The sequence below is a fragment of the Lissotriton helveticus genome, chromosome 9 (assembly GCF_964261635.1).
Source record: "Lissotriton helveticus chromosome 9, aLisHel1.1, whole genome shotgun sequence".
NCBI classification, from domain to species: Eukaryota; Metazoa; Chordata; class Amphibia; order Caudata; family Salamandridae; genus Lissotriton; species Lissotriton helveticus.
Window position 1 is genome coordinate 576,475,700 of NC_136070.1, and position 19,108 is coordinate 576,494,807.

The 19,108-nt window shown below is 43.4% G+C and overlaps 1 protein-coding gene across 18 annotated transcripts in view; it reads left to right on the plus strand.

Annotated features, from left to right (window-relative positions):
• Positions 1-10,065, plus strand: part of MARK2 (microtubule affinity regulating kinase 2) — a 668,807-nt gene extending 658,742 nt beyond the window's left edge. For 9 of the 18 annotated variants that reach the window (XM_078660536.1, XM_078660526.1, XM_078660521.1 and 6 more), the window contains one exon: positions 8,172-10,065. In XM_078660536.1, coding sequence (XP_078516662.1) covers positions 8,172-8,189 — 18 coding nt within the window. In that variant the 3' untranslated portion in view covers positions 8,190-10,065. The remainder of the gene's footprint in view (positions 1-8,171) is intronic. The other 9 variants (XM_078660525.1, XM_078660519.1, XM_078660533.1 and 6 more) reach the window with 3 other exon arrangements.
• The last annotated feature ends 9,043 nt before the right edge of the window (positions 10,066-19,108 follow it).

A 19,108-nucleotide genomic window follows, 5' to 3' on the forward strand; every position in this document is an offset into this window, starting at 1 on the left:
TTTTCACCATCTGATTCAGACATGTAGCAAGTGGGCTTGGAGTTTTTGTGTTTTAAATAAACTTCTCTCTACCACATTCGGTTACCTTTCAATCTCATTGCATTTGATTCCACCAAGCATCTGTACATTTGTCTCCCAATGAGAAAATACCTCTGGCAGCCCCCAAGACTGTCATTGGCTCCACAGGGTATCAAAGGCTTCTGACCCCTCAGGGCCAGAGAACTGCCTCTAGTCCTTTCTCACCAGAGAATGCCTCATGGGTATTGGAATGGACACCCTTTTTGTTACTGCCCTCGCTGCCACTCAAAATATCCTTGGGCAGACCATCACAAGGTGTACAATCTGTGTCTGTCCCCCCCAACCACAACGACGCATCTCGTCAGTCATGTCTTGCCTTCTGATCCAAGAAGTCCCTCCGGTATCTTAAGGGAATGACAATGGGCACATGGGAGGATGCATCAGCAGCACACCTCGGATACCCAAACATCTTTGGTGAAGATAAGCTTCCCGCCAAAGAGCAGGAAAAGGCTGGCCCATCTGTTTGCCAGCTGCACAATCAGCACCCAGTCTGAAGACAGTATCATTGAGTGAGTCGGGTGACCAGGAGATGTAGAATGTCAAACCAGCACCAAAGCTAGCCCCTCGCATGACGACCATGCCCAGGGCGGAGAGTATACCCCAGGCCCATATCCCCAAGCTAGGGCCCCCAAAGAAGTCTGACGCTGAGGAAGAGCATCATGATCAAAGGAGTTGGGCATCAAGACCTGAGCACAGACGTCCGCAAAAGTCAAGCCAAGTGTCATCGCTGCCTTCAGGCACCAGCAAAAGCCTTTGCAGCAAAGAAAGCCTCCAGCTAAGTCTGTTGGCCCCCATCAGCTGTCTGGTACAAGTGCTCCAGGGGCACTGTACACCATTGGTCCCATCCAAAGTCAACACCAAAGGGTACAATATTGCCAGTGCAAAAGACTTAGTTAACACCAAACCCTGCCTCGATGCCTAACCCCTCCTCAACGCCGAGGATGACCTTGAGAGTTCAGTCAGCGGCTGACTCCAAGCACATTGAGGTCATCATCTTGAAGAAGGTACCAACAGGATGGGACACCAGACAAAAGCGACTGGTTATCCACCCAGTCACACAAGATCATGGCCTTACCCCCCTCGAATGCTGCCTCTTGAGCTTCTCCCTCGAAAGAGGCGATTGCCCTTTGAGAGGGAACCTTCTTAAACTTATGAATCACCCCTTCATCCCCTCCACCCCCCATCTTCCCACAGCTGGCACTACAAAAACACAAGAACAGAACCACCAGTCCTCTTCCTCTGACAGCCCACCGCCACCACCCCAAGCCCCGCCTTCTTTGCCACCTCTACGTCCATGCACACCTCCCCACTGCCTGCACCAGAGGGGTCCTCGCTTTACTATTCAGTTAGGCACCACTGACGATCTCTCAGATGACACCAATCTAGAACATTACCCTGATCAGGGTCTCACCGTCTGAGAGCACCATGGCCTATCATGAGGTCACCCAGAGGGCTGCAGGCTTTCACAAGTTCACATGCATTTCTTCAAGAAAAATAACTACTTTCCTCTGGAGAAGCTCTCCAAAGCGGAACGTACTCTTGAGTTCCACCTCGTGATGAGGGCATGCTAAAATCTGTCCTGACAATTTCAAGGAGCCTGTCAAGGCTAGGGTCATCACACCAAGGACTAAAGAGAAATGCACATCTTCTCCTAGCGACACAACATATGTTTTGGGGCTCCTCCCACCCGACTCACCACCCGTTTTCACCCAGGCCACCAATGACGCTCCTTCTCCAAACAAGGACAGCAAGAAGATACTCACTGAGCAACAGTTCCAGTTGAAGTGGTCATCCATTGATGTGTAGTCAATTCAGTGGCCTTCCTGACACGCTATGACAGGGCAAGTGGGAGGAGATGCAAGAGGGTCTAAATTGACCTATGCCACTAATTAGTCCTCTAGCGATGGCATCTGCCCCAGATTCAAAACTGAGTATTGTAGTTAGTCATTTTGTTTTCTCATAAAAAAGCTGCTGTAAAATGGTGCTTTGAGCTGACCTTTTAGTTCCAAAGTAAGCTCCACACATGATAGCGGCATAATTTACAGTAGCTGGCCTTACTTTTAGTGGGTGCTACAGTTAAAGCTGTGTTCTGCCTAGTGTCATGTTCATAAGTGTTGATAAAGTGGAATATTAAGACACTTTTGATTTGTTCTGTAAAATAAAAACACATTTTCAGTATTTCCAAAGTCCAGCTTGAAGGCTAAGTATTGTTCTAAAGTTATGAATCTGATGAGGGCAAGTGTAATAGGTAAGTTACCTTTCTTTTTGTCACATGAGTTACAGATTCACATACTTCTGCATACACCTATAGGATGGCTAGATCAAGCAAAACACTTTAACATGAAATGAATGTGTGGAGATATATGTATATTATTATTATTATTATTATTAACGAATTTTGTACCGCGCACGGTTACCCAGAGGCATCCCAGCGCTTATAGAGAATCAGAACAAGCTACCTGTGTGGAGCAGAACAGATCTGGAATTATTCTGGAAATAGATAAGTTTTAAGATGTTTCCGAAACCTGAGCAGGTTTGGTTCAGAGCGTAGTGAGAGTGGGAGGGAGTTCCAGGCGTGTGCAGTATGAACAGAAAAGCTCCTGCCACCTGAACGGGCTCTCCTAATTCTCTTTATCTGAAGGAGGTGTTTATTATCGGAGCGTAAGGCTCTAGTGGGCTTATAGGGCCGAATTATGTCCTTCAGAATAGCAGGTCCTTTCCCCTGAATGCTCTTGTGAGCAATACAGAGGGCCTTGAAGGTCACTCTCTCTTTGACCGGGAGCCAATGGAGTGCCTTTAGAGCGGGCCTGGCTGATTGCCTGGCCGGAACGTTCCGCAGCAGCCTGGCTGCCGCGTTCTGCACTTGTTGCAGGATTTTGAACGTTGCTTCCGGTGCTCCAAGAAAGAGTGCATTACTGTAGTCCAGGCGTGAGATGACCAGACCTTGGACTAACAGTTTCCGGGAGAATTCAGGTAAGAGGGGGAGGACCTTACGGGCCGATCGGAGCAGTCCATAACACACGCCAGCGATCTTCTTGGCGTGTGTCCTAAAGGACAGATCAGGCTCCAGCCAGACCCCCAGGCTCTTAATCTCCTTCTTTGGGTCAGGCGGAGTGCCCATACAGTTGGGCCAGCTGCTCAGCGAGAGGGCAAAACTTGAGTGGCCCAAGATCATCAGCTCAGTTTTTGAGCCGTTCAATTTGAGCGATGACCTGGTCATCCAGTCAAACACCTCTCTTAGGCATTAGTGGAGCGTTTCAGGCTGTTTCTCCAGCTGTGTCAGACCCACCACTAGCTGAGTGTCATCCGCATAGCTTATGGTCTTAAAGCCAAACGGAGACACCACACCCTCCAGGGGTGCCATATACACGTTAAATAACGTGGGGCTCAGAGATGAGCCCTGAGGCACCCCACAGTGAAGTGGAAGGGGAGGAGATTTTGCGTTGCCTTCCCAAACCTCGAAGGTCCGCCCCTCCAGAAAAGAGGCCAGCTATTCCAGGGCCACTCCTGTGACACCTGACTCTGCTAGGCGTTGTGTCAACACTCCATGGTTGACAGTATCGAAGACTGCACTTAGGTCCAGGAGGATCACTGCCACTGACCCCCCTGTATCCAAAGTGCTTCTGGCCTCCTCTACAACTGCTAGCAGAGCCGTGTCGGTTCCATGACCCGGTCGGAATCCCGTCTGGGAGTCCCTCAACCGGCCATTCTCCTCGAGAAAGTTGGACAGTTGGCGATTAACAAGTTTCTCGGCAACCTTACTAATCCCTGGTAGCAAGGAGATGGGCCTGAAATTGGCTAGGTTCTGTGGATCTAAGCCAGGCTTCTTCAGAAGCGCTTTAACGACTGCGCTCTTCCAGTCCGGCGGTACCGAGCCATGAGCGAAGGAGAGATTGACCAAATCGGTCAAAGGCTCTCCTATCGATGGGGCAGCCTGCTTTAAATACCGCATTGGGACTGGGTCTCGAGGCGAGCCACTCTTCAAGCTCCCGAGGACCTTCAGTACTTCGCCTGAGGTTACGGGGCCAAAAGACGTCAATAGATTTTCCGACATGCTTAGGTCCTCAGACGGGGTCGGGGTTCCCATCACCGGTGGGAGAGAACTAATAATGGTATCAATTTTATCTTTAAAGTAAGTGGCCAATTCCAGACATTTTTCCTGTGGTCTGTCGTGAACAAGAATGGGATCCGGTGGTTTAAGAAGCTCCTTCATCACTAGAAAGGCTTCCCTGGATGAGGACGCAGCATGGCTCACTCTCTCCCCAAAAAAGGAGGTCTTTGCAGCGCGTATAGCAAGTTTATACGTCCTTAATTCCCTACGGTATTTTTCCCTGCTCTCTATCTCCGGGTTCTTCCTCCATAGTCTTTCCGCCCGTTTACAGTTCTTTCTCAAGGTTCTAAGCTCTGGGGAATACCATGGGGCGGACCCCACTCTCTTACCCCTAATAAGCATCTTCTTGAGTGGAAGCACATGGTCCACTGCGTTGGTCAGCCATTTCCTCATCATAGCGTCTGCAGTCACTGGATCCTGACCTTTCTCGGGCTGGGAGCCCTCCAATCGGGCCTTCCAGGCCTCTACCGGGAGCCTTGACCATGCCCTGTCTATTCTAAATTTCCTGGGTGGGAGGGTATCATCTTCCTTTATCTCCCAGTTTGCCATGATCAATGAGTGGTCAGACCAGGGAAGAACGAGAGGGGGCATAGCTGATAAACCCATCATGTTCGTAAAGAACGGGTCCAAAAGGTGCCCTTTAACATGTGTGGGCCCGGTGTTTATCAGATTCATCTCCAGGGCAGTCAGCTCGCTCATCAAATTAGTTGCCATAGGGTCAGTTACCTCATCAAAATGGCAGTTGAGATCTCCCAACAGAATAAAGTTGGCCGAAGCCGAGGCCAGGAGAGTGGTAGTTTCCATAAGCGAAGATGTAAACTCCCCCACACTCCCAGGTGGACGATAAACTAGGAGACCTGTCAGCGTGCAGGTAGGGGAGAATTTAAGGGAGAATTGGCAGCTCTCACAATCTTTCACCCCTGCCTCCCATGCTTTGCAGCCCAGTGATTCCCTATAGATGATGGCCAAACCCCCCCCCCCCCCCCCCCTGCGCCTCTGTCAAGATGGTAGATCAGATATCCCGGTGCCAGCGCTGTAACCACATCCGGACCCGAGGCGTCAGATAGCCAAGTCTCAGTGAGAAACAAGGCATCAACCTTGTGGTCCAGGAGTAGGGAGTTAATCTCCGTAGCGTGGCAGGGAAGGGATCTGCAATTCAGCAGGGCAAGACGACGCAGGGTAGTGGGGGTAGTTGCTCCAAGATGCAGTTGGCAGACTCTGCATCCCCTAAAACGTTTTCCACCTTTAGCAATATAACAACATGTAGCATGCTTCGGTGTTCTATAGGAAAAAAGCTCATCCATCGTGTACCTGACCGATGTGGCTTGAAGGGGGCTCGAGTCGGGCATAACCACTGGCCCTGGGCACGGACGGGCACAGACGGGCTTGACTCTGGCGAAACTCCGGCGCAGGTCCGGCGCGTCCACTGCACGCGTCCGCTGCGCGGAGCCATAAGGGACTATTTTTATAGGGCAACTAGACCGCTCTTCTAATGTGACCCTACCTAAGATGGCCGCCAAAACGGGATCGAGCCCGGGACCTGGTCTAAACAAGCACCCAGGGGTCGTGGACCGAGAGAAATGAATTCTCAGCCCAAACGAGGGTAGGAGCGTTCAATTGGAGAATTCTAACTCAATTTTAAAATTATTCAGTTTTTTTAAAGATTCCTGAAATAATTAATAAAATGTGGTGCAGGTGCAGGGGGGGATCGGACACAAGGGAAAATTCAAATGCAGATAAAACAGGAGCTGAGCGCTCGACTAGCAGCCTCTCAATAATGCTCTATCTCTGGTCTGGTAGCTAAGCCCTCCTTTTATAGGGCGACTAGACCGCTCTTCTAATGTGACCCCACCTAAGATGGCCGCCAAAACGGGATCGAGCCCGGGACCTGGTCTAAACAAGCACCCAGGGATCGTGGACCGAGAGAAATGAATTCTCAGCCCAAACGAGGGTAGGAGCGTTCAATTGGAGAATTCTAACTCAATTTTAAAATTATTCCGTTTTTTTAAAGATTCCTGAAATAATTAATAAAATGTGGTGCAGGTGCAGGGGGGGATCGGACACAAGGGAAAATTCAAATGCAGATAAAACAGGAGCTGAGCGCTCGACTAGCAGCCTCTCAATAATGCTCTATATAGGTGAGTGTTACAAGTAATTTCTTACTTTGAGTACTACTGGTCTCCTGACATTTGTGAGTTGTAGCTATTTAGCTGGTCACTGAAAGCCAAGAGCTAGATGCTTTCCCTATGTTGTGGGACTGCATTCTGGCTCCTTTATTGTAAATTCCTACGTTGTATCTAGAGCAAGAAGAAAAGGGAGGCAAGGTATTTATTATTTTGGATGTTTTATAATGATATTACTCTGTTCGTATGGTTAAATATATAATTTGAAACAAAATACAAGATTTTCCAATAACCAGACAGGAAAGGTAGGATTGAGTGGAAAGGAAAGCTTTTTAGCAGGATTGGAAAATGTGAACGATGTGAGTGCAGCGTACTTTGAGAAATATGGAATGTTTACTTTTGGGAACATTCAATTTTCAAGATGCTGGGTTCCCGTTCTAGCCTCTACCACAGGAGTACAGGGTACTTCAGCTCACTAGGTGAAGTTAGGAAAGCACCTCAGTGGCTTTCGTTGGCATATAGCAGTGCAACCTAGATGATGAGAGAAAGATGTGGTGGCTGACAGTTTCCTTGTATTTGGAGGGGTAGGGGGGCAATAGAATAGAATAGAGTAGAATAGAAAGAAGTAAAATGGCTCCAGTAGACTGTCAGCCTTAAAAGAGGTAGAGAAACCTTATGGAAAAGTGCATGAAATCCGTTTTGAGGGTTTAGAACTTCAATCTACGGTTCGAGTGCTGACAGCATTCACCAGAGATAATAGGATTGGAGGGTGAAGGCGACTCAAATAGCCATGCATGGCTATTACATCTTCGTGTCTGCAGAACAAAGGCTAGCTGGAATGAGACTTTTTCCATGTAGTGCATAGAGGACACAGACGTTCTTATTAAGTGTGCATGTGTGTGCGCAAATCTAACTTTACAGTAGCAGGCATTACATTTAGTGGTGCTACTGTTAAAGCTGTTTAAAAATAGAAGCCTGAATATGTCTCATTCCTACTTTATTTTATAATCAGTAGCTTTTATACGAGTCTACAGCAGCCTATAGTCAGAGTGCATAGAATAATTTTAATTCAGTTTAAGTAACTACTTCGGAAGTGTAGCTGGTCACTATAAATAATTTCAGACATAGAACGCACGCTATTTGGAATAAATGGTGAGAGGGTTCAGAAAATTCTTTAAAACCTGATCTCCTTTAGGTTCTGAATCCAGTCCAACTTTTGGTAGTTCAGTTGAAGGGTAGCTAGTTAACCTCTATAGCTTCCATCTTTTATAAAATGTTTGCTTGCATTTCAGAACCGATTGAGAAATTTGTTTAACCTTTATCACTGTTTGCTCCTCTGTATTATGCATTGTGTGGTATCAATCCAAAGCTTTTGTCTTTTAGGGAATGGTATTTGTAGAGTGGATGGTGCTTAGGCTCACTCCTTTCTATGCTTGCTGAACACTTGGGCTTACCTTGGAAATTGTGCCTATCAGAATTTTGGGTATCTCACAATAATTTGTTTGAATGATTGTATTGATTTGTGTTAGCCATCCCCTTCATGGTCTGTTCTTCTTTCCTTCACTCTTGTAAAAATGATACCAAGATTATCTTATTTCCCGACAATGGCGTTCTCACATTCAGTCTTTTTACTTATGCCTTTTTTCCACCTCAACTAAGCATCTCCTCTGGAGACTTACTTCTGTTTTTATGCTTCTTTCATTTGAGCTAGTCCGTGTAACTCGCCACTTCTGCATAGAAGCACATTATTACGTTTGTCCAATAATTTGTATTCCTAGTGATACTGTAGCCTTTCCTTCCAGAGAATTCCTGCATAGCACAAAGCCAACCTCTTATTTATCTCTCTCTTCCCTTCGCAGACCTCATTTGGGCAATGAGAAAGACGAGAACAGAGATTCAAAGCCTCGGTCGCTGCGCTTCACCTGGAGTATGAAAACAACAAGCTCTATGGAGCCAAATGAGATGCTGAAGGAAATCCGCAAGGTGCTGGATGCCAACAGTTGCCAGTGCGAGATGCAGGAGAAGTACATGATGCTGTGCATGCACGGCACCCCTGGGCATGACAACTTTGTCCAGTGGGAGATGGAGGTGTGCAAACTTCCTCGCCTCTCACTCAATGGGGTGCGCTTCAAGCGGATATCAGGGACTTCCATGGCGTTCAAAAACATTGCCTCCAAGGTGGCCAATGAGCTGAAGCTTTAACCTGTCCGCCCCCCCTCGCTGAGGGGGTAGGAGATTAAGAGAGCTTGCAGAGGTGGGGGTGATTTGATGTTGTGTTAGCCGAGTCTGGACAGCGATCAGAAAGACTGAAGGCATACCATAGCATCATATGGAGCAATTGGTCAGTTGGAGTTGTGCGTTTGAGTGAGACAAATGTCCCACTACCAGTGGTATCATGGAACAACACTTAAAACGGTTTCCCGGGGAGGGACAACGTTCGATATTGGGCAACCATTCTTTTTTTGGTCCTTGAACCATCCCCAGATTTTTTTATGTAATCAAAAAAATGAGGAAAAAAAGAAAGAGGAAATGTTATTTTTGGAAGAAAGAAACACAGTTAACGGTTTCTCTCGGTTTTCTCATCGTAACAAAGCGTCTTTGGGACAGAAGTGGAGAGCCTATTAGAAGGGGACTGTAATGGTGGGTTGGAGGGAAATGGAACTTGAAAGTTTGTGACCTTGCCTCTGTTGAATTTCTCTTACGATTGTGGTACTGTACAAAACAAATCATTGTTGCACAAGGTATTTTTGGTAAAGTTAGAAGAAATTTGTTTTCCCCTATTTCTCCAGCTCCCCTTTCACCGCCCTTTCAAAGAATTGATTCTCCTGCAATGTTTCACATTTGCCTATATTTCCTTATTTCTGTCCCTCTACACCCCTCGCCTGTGTTGATAAAAGAAAACACTTGCCTTGTTAGGGAAACTTATCCAGTGCCACAGGTTATGTGCTCCATTTTGTTTAGGCCAAATAAGTGTTTTAAATTCTTACAAAATTATTTTCTGACTGAATTGGGTACATAACTGAGATACTTGCTTAAGTTAAAACACAATCTCAACATGCGGGATGTGCCTGGTAAGGTGCTCTTGCTAAAAGAGATGTACACCTGTGTAATATGCCACTAAAGCGTTTGTACGTAGGGGGTGACTTCGTAAGAAGAGGGCACGGATCAAGACCTGCTGGCAAGGCTGTGTATTTCAATAGATATGCATTTTGTAGGCTGAAGCTGGGAAAGGGTTTTGTTATTCAGCACATTCATGATGCTCATAAATAGAAAAAAAAATGTGAAAGGAAGGACACAAATACGAATTTGTGAAACCCAAGGATCTGATCAGTGCTAAATGTATGGAAACATATTCTGGTCATGAATGACAGGGATGCCGTATAGTTTGGCAGAGTCTTTCACAGTTATGCGGTCATTGCAGTTATGAACCTGAAAGCTGGCACGTCATTCTGATGGTAGGTACACCTGTGCGTATGTGTCTACATCTCTTCTTGAAGTTGGATTTCCTGTACCTTTCTTAGTTGAAGGTGGCTTGTGTGTATATTCTTTGCAACGCCGTTCATTTATTTAACATATCTGGAGTATGGCTCAGATGGGTGGGCAGGACCTGATGACCAAGGATGTACATATTTTTTTAAATACTTCTGATATATATCATGAAAATAAATGCATTAGTTGAAGAATATATTTTATGTTGTGAAAATATGCTCCACATATGGTAAATAAATACATATCCCATCTTCTTCCCCCCCACCCTGCTGTCCCCTCTTTTTAAACGAGTGGTTTAATAACAGACAAATGGCTTTGAAGCTCAGGTCTTGTGCATGCAGGTGAGGCACACTGCTCAATCTTTTTGCTTTAGTGATGGCTGCACATTTTCCTCCAGCCCTTTCCAATACACTCCACCATTTGTAATTTCTTCTTCTGAACACTTTAGGGCAGGTTGGGTACGAACAACATTTCCAGCTAAATTAGTTATTTTTTCATCAATACATGCTTGAGCGATCCTATTAAGTTTACCATTTCTCACAAAAGGGACCAGTTTATGTGCATTTTCCAGTGATTATTTAAGAGATCCTAAGCGAAGGTGCTTTTGTGGCAGCGATATGACTGAACATGTGATAAATGTATTTATTTTCCCAGTTGAGAAAGTTGGCTGAATGGAGAATGTCTTACTAAATGGTTGCAAAAGCGAGAATCGTATCAGCTAGTTGAATGTGTCTAATCAAAAGATAGTACAGTCCCAGCTAATTTAACCAATCCGAGTGCCTGACCCAGCTTTCTTCATGACAGTATGCACGTTTATATGCTTCTACATACTTTCTTATGATTCCTTTCTATGAAGAACAGCTTTTCGAGAGCTGAAAATAGCTATTCTACCTTTTTCTGAATCCCTTGTGGCCAAAGCATTTCAGTGGAAACTCCTCCTTCGAACCAATATGTCCCATTAACCTCCTAGCATTGAGTTTTGTTGCCTCTTTAGCTACTCTGTGTTTGACAGCCGGTATCTGAACATCTCTCTGAAAGGAAGAAGCTTGCACTTCCACTTAATTGATTTGAGGTGGCCTTGTCATTTGAAAATGTGCTTACCTGGAGTGATATCAAGGCAATACATGTGTGTTTGTGTGTGCACTTTCGACTAAACCTCTGGGTCCTTGTGTCTCTTTTGTTATTTTGATGGGGTTATGCAGTTCAGTGTGAGGTCCTATCACAACAGTGTTGTCCATCCTAGGATCTTCATCAGTATTCCTAAATACTGCAATATCTCTGTCCATGTACAGTATCCTGAAACAGTTAGGCATTAACAATGTTTTGGAAAGATTTTGGGATCTGCTGCTCTCATACATGTATGTTAAAAATGAGAATGCGACCAGTTTGTTTAAAACAAAATAAACAATTATGAAACTGGTAAAAGCATTGCTGTTCTAGAATTTTGAAAAAAAATGCAATGCAGTAAATTGTTTTTTTGTTGTTTATTTTAAAACGTCCTTCAGTGTCTTTGCAGGTTTATCTACATTTTAAACCTTTTTTTGTGGTGGTACAGTGTACTTATTTTTTAAAGAACTTTTATTTTATTTTTCACATTAAAAAAATTATAAACCGAACACTACCCGATCAGACTCATGGACACAGGGAACCAAAGTGGCCTTGTCTGGTGAATTCACCATTGTGGCAGGTCAGTTATCAAGGAAAGAGGAGTACGTTCTATGCAGGAATTGGCATGAAGCGCTGTGTAGGAATTTGCTTACAAGCCTAGCTGCGAATTCTAAGGAAGCACTCCTCATTACCTTATGGAAAAGTCCCTCTGTATTGTGGGACCTCAGTCGACTATAACAGGGAGTGAAACTGCTCTATACCCCCAACATTGCTGGGCCCTATTCTAATACTGTGAACGGCCCCTTAGGAGAATAATCACATTGTTTTAGCAGCATTTGAGACTGTTGTCTCTAAAGTCTTCCTTAAAATCTAGGATTTTGATGTTTAAGAATTTGATCTAAAATTAAATGTGAAGCCGGGTATGCTTTAATTGATCTCTCTGAAATCACAGATGGATCAATAGCAATAAGTGTACACCAGAAAGATCTCTTTACAAGACAAAGAAGTGTAAAATTATTAAAGCTCCTGTCAAGCTATCAATATCCCTACTCCTAGGGGAATACCCTTATGATCAGCTAACCAATCATATGTTCTTCTGAGCTTGACCGAGGGTGTAGCTGATTGCTTGAGAGTGGCCATGCAATTGTTATTTTTGAACCCCACAACAGAGAAGCCTCATTAGAGGGTATTGTTGTGATTGGATTTTGTTAGTCTAGATAGCACAAGTATACAGCCACAGCCTTTCGTTGTTTAACTTGTATCCCTGGCAGATGGATAGATTCAGTACTGCGATTAATTAGCACCTGCTTGCTGCAGTCTAATCAAACATCTTCTAAGAGGCTTTCTAAAAGGACATCAAATGCCATAATGAGGAAGAAACGAGCATCAATCCCAGAACATACCCAATAGATGAAAGCTGCCTTTCATCCTGTAACTGGCTAAGTCTAGTTTGCAGTCCCCATCCAAAAGTTCACCTGGGTGTATTCTTTTTAAAGCTTATTGAAAATGTCCTTCTCAAACTTCATTTTTTTCTCTTCCAATTTAAGGATTTCTAAAAATAATTGAAAGCATGTCCACTTGTGGAAAAAGCATGGTCAATGGAATGAAATGCAATCCTTTCTAGATTAATGAGCCCTCTGTTTAAAGCGCAGCAAAAATCTGACTGGCAGCAAAAATCTGACTACCAACATATTTTTGGGGCAAGTAAATGTGCTATATGTCAATACATTCGCCCAAAGGTTTGGAAAACATGAGTTGTGTGTTCTTGTCAACCATTCACAATTTTCTCTGAGACTAAATTGTTGGGTGACTTTGCCCACCTCTTATCCCAAGGCTATTTCCATCCCTTTTCCCCAATCTAGTTCAAGCTTCTAGCTTTTGGAAAGGGACGTTCTTTGTTACCATAACAGGACCAAAGAAATTGGTGAAAACCAAACAACTTTAACTGTACCATATATATCTGCCTGGTAACATCTAGGCGATTCAAATCTCTTCAATCACACATGCTTCTGAACGGCATGGACATACTCATATTTAAGAAATATGAGTGGAGATCGTGTGATGAAGAGGAAAAGTTACATCTTGTCCTATATCTTCTTTCTGGATGTATTAGTTAACAGAAATCCACCCACCTCAATATTGGGGTAAATGATACAGAAGTATTGATTATGATACTTACTGTCAGTTAGCCATGCCGTGACTTTCACTGCATCTGTGTTTTGTGCCACTATGGAATAGCTTAATTTGTTCATGTGTGTACACATTTATGTGTGTATACATATATGTTGTTTTAGGTGAACCATAGAAATAATTTTAGTCAATAAGATTTTCATTAAAAAAACATTATTCATGGGATTGTGCACATTGTCAGAGATATTCTCTTGTTAAATGCTCTTGTGAATTTAATGAAGATTTCCATGATGGACAACTAGTATTATAACTGTTTTTGCTTTACTTGTTCCTGGTTGCTCCCTTAGAGCAAGTGATTCTGGGCTACATTTGTGTGCTCCCTGCTCTTTGACTCTGGGTGCCATTGCATGGTTATTCATTGAGAAGAAAATGTGCATCTTTCTGTTCTTTTTGTGGCTACTGAGACTAAGGTGCTCTAGTTCCTGTTTTGTTTTGCTGCTGAGTTGGACAGATTCTCTCCTGGTCTTTCTGTAGATGACATCTTCGTTAGAACGTGTAACTCAGATTCTTTGACCATATCCCAGCCCTGAATAGAGTAAGATGCCCCAGTGAACCACATCTGTTCAACAAAACTAAGTTATTTGGTTAAGTTTGTGTATATTTTGTTAGGGTACACTGGGAATGAGTCACTGGCTTATTCTGAGAAGGAAAATTGTTTGCTGCGAGTGGCTCCTCTAGGGGGATGAGACATCTAGTTGCTTTTGTACATGGTACCTCTGAGAAAAAGACTGTCTTTAATATGTGGGAATGTGACATTGGGATTGATTGTGCATGATTGTTCTGTGAGAATGAGGCCTCTGTCTGCCTGTGTGTAGCTGTTGTCTGAATGCGAAACCCATCTCTGTATAAACCAATGTAAAATAAATAGTGCTATATGGTGTTTCCAGTCCTCCCTTCTTTGACCCCGCCCCTTCATTTTAATCCCATTCCACCAATTTAAACCAGCACCTTTTCATCCTTGAAATACAGTAATTGGTCGCTACTGTTTGGTTCCTATTGTTTGCAATGTTACTCTTCTACCTCCATCCCCACAATGTCTTCTATGTTAATCCTTTAATCAGTTGATTTTGCCTTTCTGCACTTAGATGCTCCAGGAGGCATTAATAGATCTGTTACAATATAGGGTTACTTTAGACAAATGCCCACTCATGATTCCCTCGACCTGTACATTAATTAAGTCCTTGATAGGAAACCGACACACAGGCGTTTTGACAATAATGTTGTTACTACCATAAATTCATGTAAAAAAGGCCTCTGGTTTCCACGGTATTGCAGAAAAATGAACAGTACACCATCGGAAGTAGTCATTAAAGTTGTGTAAGTTACTAAAACAGTTAATATTTCTTTCAAAACAGAGAGCCCCTCTCCAGCAGAAGTAACCCGAAGAACAATTCCTAAATCTTTTGTACTTGAGAAAATATATTTCCATACCTATCTGTAAAAGCAGAGACAGCAGGTCTCTATGGTGTTTCAAAATCTTCATGAACACACTTTTTTTTCCATGGATTGGGTGACAGTTTCTTCAGTCACTGAAAGGAGTTGCACTGATTTCCATTGTATTTACTATAAAAGAATCTGAGCATAGGGGTTCTCCTGCCTTGGAGACCTTAACAAAACACTGCAAAAAAGTATTGGCCCCCATACAAATTTACAGTGCAAAGTCTGGGGCAAACTGTTTTTATCTGAACAGTTAGTACCTTGCCATGTATTGTATGAACAGTAACTTAGAGTGAAGTGGTTGCTCCTGAGAAAGAAGTGGTATGCTTTTGTGGGTGAGTAGGCTTTTGCTGAAAACTACTAGACCACTGCAGCTTCACTGGACTGCATTGAAAGGACAGAGATTGGTGGAGACATTTTCAAAACTGGTACACACATTGATTTATTTTGCCTTGCATCTTGAACAGAATGAGTTGGGAAAATTGTCAATAAAATCCACAATAAGGGCTAAACAAATGTATTCTTAAAGGTCAAGTTGATGTCGGTATCCTCCTGAAGCTGAAATTTTCAGTCTTCTGTCTCACTTCCAAGTGTAGAGTCGTACACCAGCTAGCAGATGTTTGCAATCTGGAGACCTAGTTTCTTGAAGGCTAGAAATGTAATTTTATTTGTTTGTTTTTGATTGACCGTCTGGAGAGAATTATTAATGGCAAGCTATGCGTTGCTGATAAGTGATTCACATTGAAAGAAAATATTTTTTGTTAAGATGCTTCTATTTATCCTGTTTATGAGGCACTTAATTAATTCCACAGAGTACCCTTGTGAGCAAGTCGCATCAAAAGTTAAATCCTGTTAGGTTGCATCTCTTGAGTGCATCTCTTGAGTTGCTGCTTTCAGTAAGATGACTGAGATGACCTCTGTATTCCTCTTTGGTCAGCGAAAGGTGACACTCAATTGATACTCATTGTATTTGCAACCACTACATCTGAACATAGTTCTTCTCAAAAAGCCAAAGGCAACTTTGAGTGCTTCCTTAAAAAGCATTCCTGTACCAGTTTAATTTTATGGAGCATGTACCTATGCTCTGGATTACAGGACTAAAGCTGGAATTGGCAGTTCAGTCCTTAAAGCCCCCTTCTGCTAAATCATGTCCATTCCTGTAGGATTTCTGCTGGTAACATTGTGCAACCACATATTTGACATCTATACGTGCTTGTCTCAATAGAGGTGAATCATGCTTAGCTATCAGTAGTCCAATCCTTGGGTCATTTGGTGTCTGCAGGTTAGATCTTGTCAGATGGATAACAGTAAGGACTGAGTAGTTTGAATACATCTAAGAACCATTAAGACCTCTGCATAGGATGTGATTGGAATATTGGGTTTAATTGGTTTACTGATTGGGACACATCATATTTTATTTCAAGCATGAATTTAAAGGCTATTTCACTCTGCATTTAACATGGCGCCCCACTGCTAGAGGTAGGCTAAACATTTTGTTTCCTTGAATCAACTATATTGCCAGGAGATGGGTAGTGGGCTATTTTGCAGGTCTGCAACACGTTCTTCCTATTTTTCATTCACTGAGAATGTTAGATGTGTGGGTTCGTATTTTCTCTGTGAGAATGAGATGTTTTGATTTGCTATGTTAGGGCATCTGTAATTTGTGATCACTATAACACCCAATTTCCTGATACTTGAAATGTGTAACACACAGGTAACCACTTTCTCATAAAGCCACTCATTTGCCCTGTGCGTTGGTGCTTATTTAAAATGTCTGCTTACAATTGGACTTTCTGACTAGTTCTTGCCATCTCATTAGCTTCCGTTGCAGGAGGAATACCAAGCTGCACAACTTCATAATTTGTTTTAATCCAGAGCAGTGGGGGAGGGGGGATTTAGGAAGTTGTGGTCTGATCTCATCTTTAGTATTTTCACAGAGTTAACTGTGTAAATATGACCAGTTCAGAGCAGTGCACAGGTTAAAATGTGTGGTCCCTAAGCCCATCTGAACAGTCCAATGTTCTGGCCAATTTCTAGCTCTGAATTTAATTTAACCCCTCACCCTTTTCAGATACCAGAAAATAATCAGGCTTCCTCCTAATTTCAACCCTGAATCTCCATGAGTCCAGATATGTGGCTGGAGAAGTACGAGGTAGTGGAGAGCACACTGAAGATGAGAGGGAGTCTGTTTAGATGCAAAATGTGGATTGTGTGGTGATTTACTTCACGCAACAGAAATTGTTTCTAAGGTTGGGGTGAGGCTATTGTGTTTTAACGATATTTGGTTAGATTGCCCTGAAATGAATTTTGTTTTCTCAGCAATCACTCTACTTTGGGTGTTCTTGTGGTCAAGTGTTACCTCAGCGGACTTCCAGCACCATCTCTTGTTTGCACACCTGAAGGGGAGAGGATGGAAAATGTGGGTGGGGGAGCTGTAAAGGAATGATTAATGGAAGGTGCCGGCACATTAAATTGTTTTGTTCTTTTTTTTTTTTAAACTTTGAAACTGCTGTATCTTGCGTTAACCATGGCCGGCACCCACCGTGTATAGAGGGTGGGATAGTTATTGTAAGCTGTGAGTATTTCATCTTCTCTATGGTGATTCATTTCAGAAGCATTGACTTTTCTTTAATTCAGGATTTTTTCCATGCTCTTGGCATTTTCTCTAGGTTATCGTTTTATTTATTTGAAAGAAAAATAATAATTCTGTCCTTCTTTACATCCTCCAGTTGTTGTTTGTTTATTATAGATGTATTGTGATTTTTGTGCATAGCTCTACTCTCTTGATTTCTTCCTAATTTGTGGGCTCTTCGCACAGGAGATGCTTGACCGCTGGGGTATCTAGTGAATATGGATGGGGGAAAGGAGGGGGGGGGGATTCTGGTCAAAATGCAGCTGCTAAAAAATGTCTCAGGAAGTTATGTTCATCAAATTCATAAACAGACTAAGCCTCTGCGCCAGTACAAATGCTGGAACTTTCTAATTTGTGAATTGGCTATTTCAACAGCTTTTTTTTGTCTTTAATGTTTGCATAATGCTTGGGCACCAGTTTAATAGACCATTTTAATTTCCGCATTCTCGCCTTTTATGCGATCATGTTTAGTATTGCATTTTCAGGTTTTTTTAATGTCTGCTGCAATTGTCTTTATTTTCTTGTTTATGTAGAGGGCTTTTTTCCATGTTAGCGATATTTTTTAGCTTAATGGAAGTTTCATAACCCTCTGTTTTCAGTGTATGAGTCCCATGCAATGTTATGATTTTAGACAGTATGTTGTATTTACTATCTGAAAAGTAGAGCTTGCGTATTTGTATCGGAGTGTGGAAGGCAGTAACATAGTGGTATACAATTACGATTGTCACAAAGCTTCTTAAAAGGGGATTCCCGTCTTCTCAGGAGTACAGACTGTTTTACTCTGCATCTCCTTTGTTTTTTGGATGTTAACATTCCTTTAGAGTCCAGGGTACAAATACTACTGCCTCTGCATACTGGATAGTCATGTTTACTCTTTTCTGAAGGCTCTTTGTCCTCCTGGTACATCATCTATGCCACTAGTATGTTTTTGGGTGAAGAGAATAAAAGATTTCCTGCCTATTGTAATGGAAAGTTTCAATTCTATTAAGGGCACTGAAGCAAGGATTATGCTTTTCTTTCTCCTTTAATCTTAACATCAGACATGTCAGTCATAAAATATAGCAATTACATTTTCCAGAAATTCCTAGGAAACTAACAACTTAAGATCCATTTGCAGTCTCAGAATCCCCATAACTCCTTTCTTCCTGTGATAAGCACTGTTCCATTTGTCCAGATTATTCATCTTTAGAAGACTCGTACCTATGAAAATCCAAAAGATGGTATTACCTGGCATCCACATAAAGCATTAACCCAGCAGCATAATTTGTATCTGAAAGAAACACATTAGTGTTAAATTCTTTACCTTAGAATATCCCCAGGCGTCAGACTGGATCCGGAAAGTTTTCGTCAGCAGTACCTCTGCGCGTCGGTAGGCGTCATCTGCGGCTCCACGTCTGCGTCGTGATCGCCGGGATGACGTCACTGGAGTACTTAGACAGCACCCTCGGGCTGACGTCAGTTCTTCTTTTTTCCGCACCAGCAAGCGCAGAACCGGGAAGAGCGTACCCTTAATCATTTTTTGACTAACTTTTTGACCATTTTTGTCTATCTTTTTTGAGTCGACTTTGACTCCTGGTGCCAGTAGGGATGCCCGGTTTCAAGCCGTGGGACGCCGGTCACCGACTGATGTTGATTACTGACCCCCACCGCTGGTGTGTCTGCTGTTTTGGGGCTGACCACGATGACAAGCCGTGCTCCGACTGCCGGGCCTTGATTTCGAAAGCTAGGCAGGAGCGGTCCCTTAAGCTCCTCGAGATCCGGCAGTTGGCTCCGTGCCACTCGAGGTCTTGGTCGAGGAGGAAGTCGAGGGACCGGTCGCGGAGCCGCAGTCATCACCGTTCGTCGGGATCCAAGTCCTCGCACTCAGGTAAGTCCAGGCATGGCAAAAGGAAGTCGAAGAGGCGACATCGCTCTTCTGACTCCCCTCCCCAGTCGCGCAAC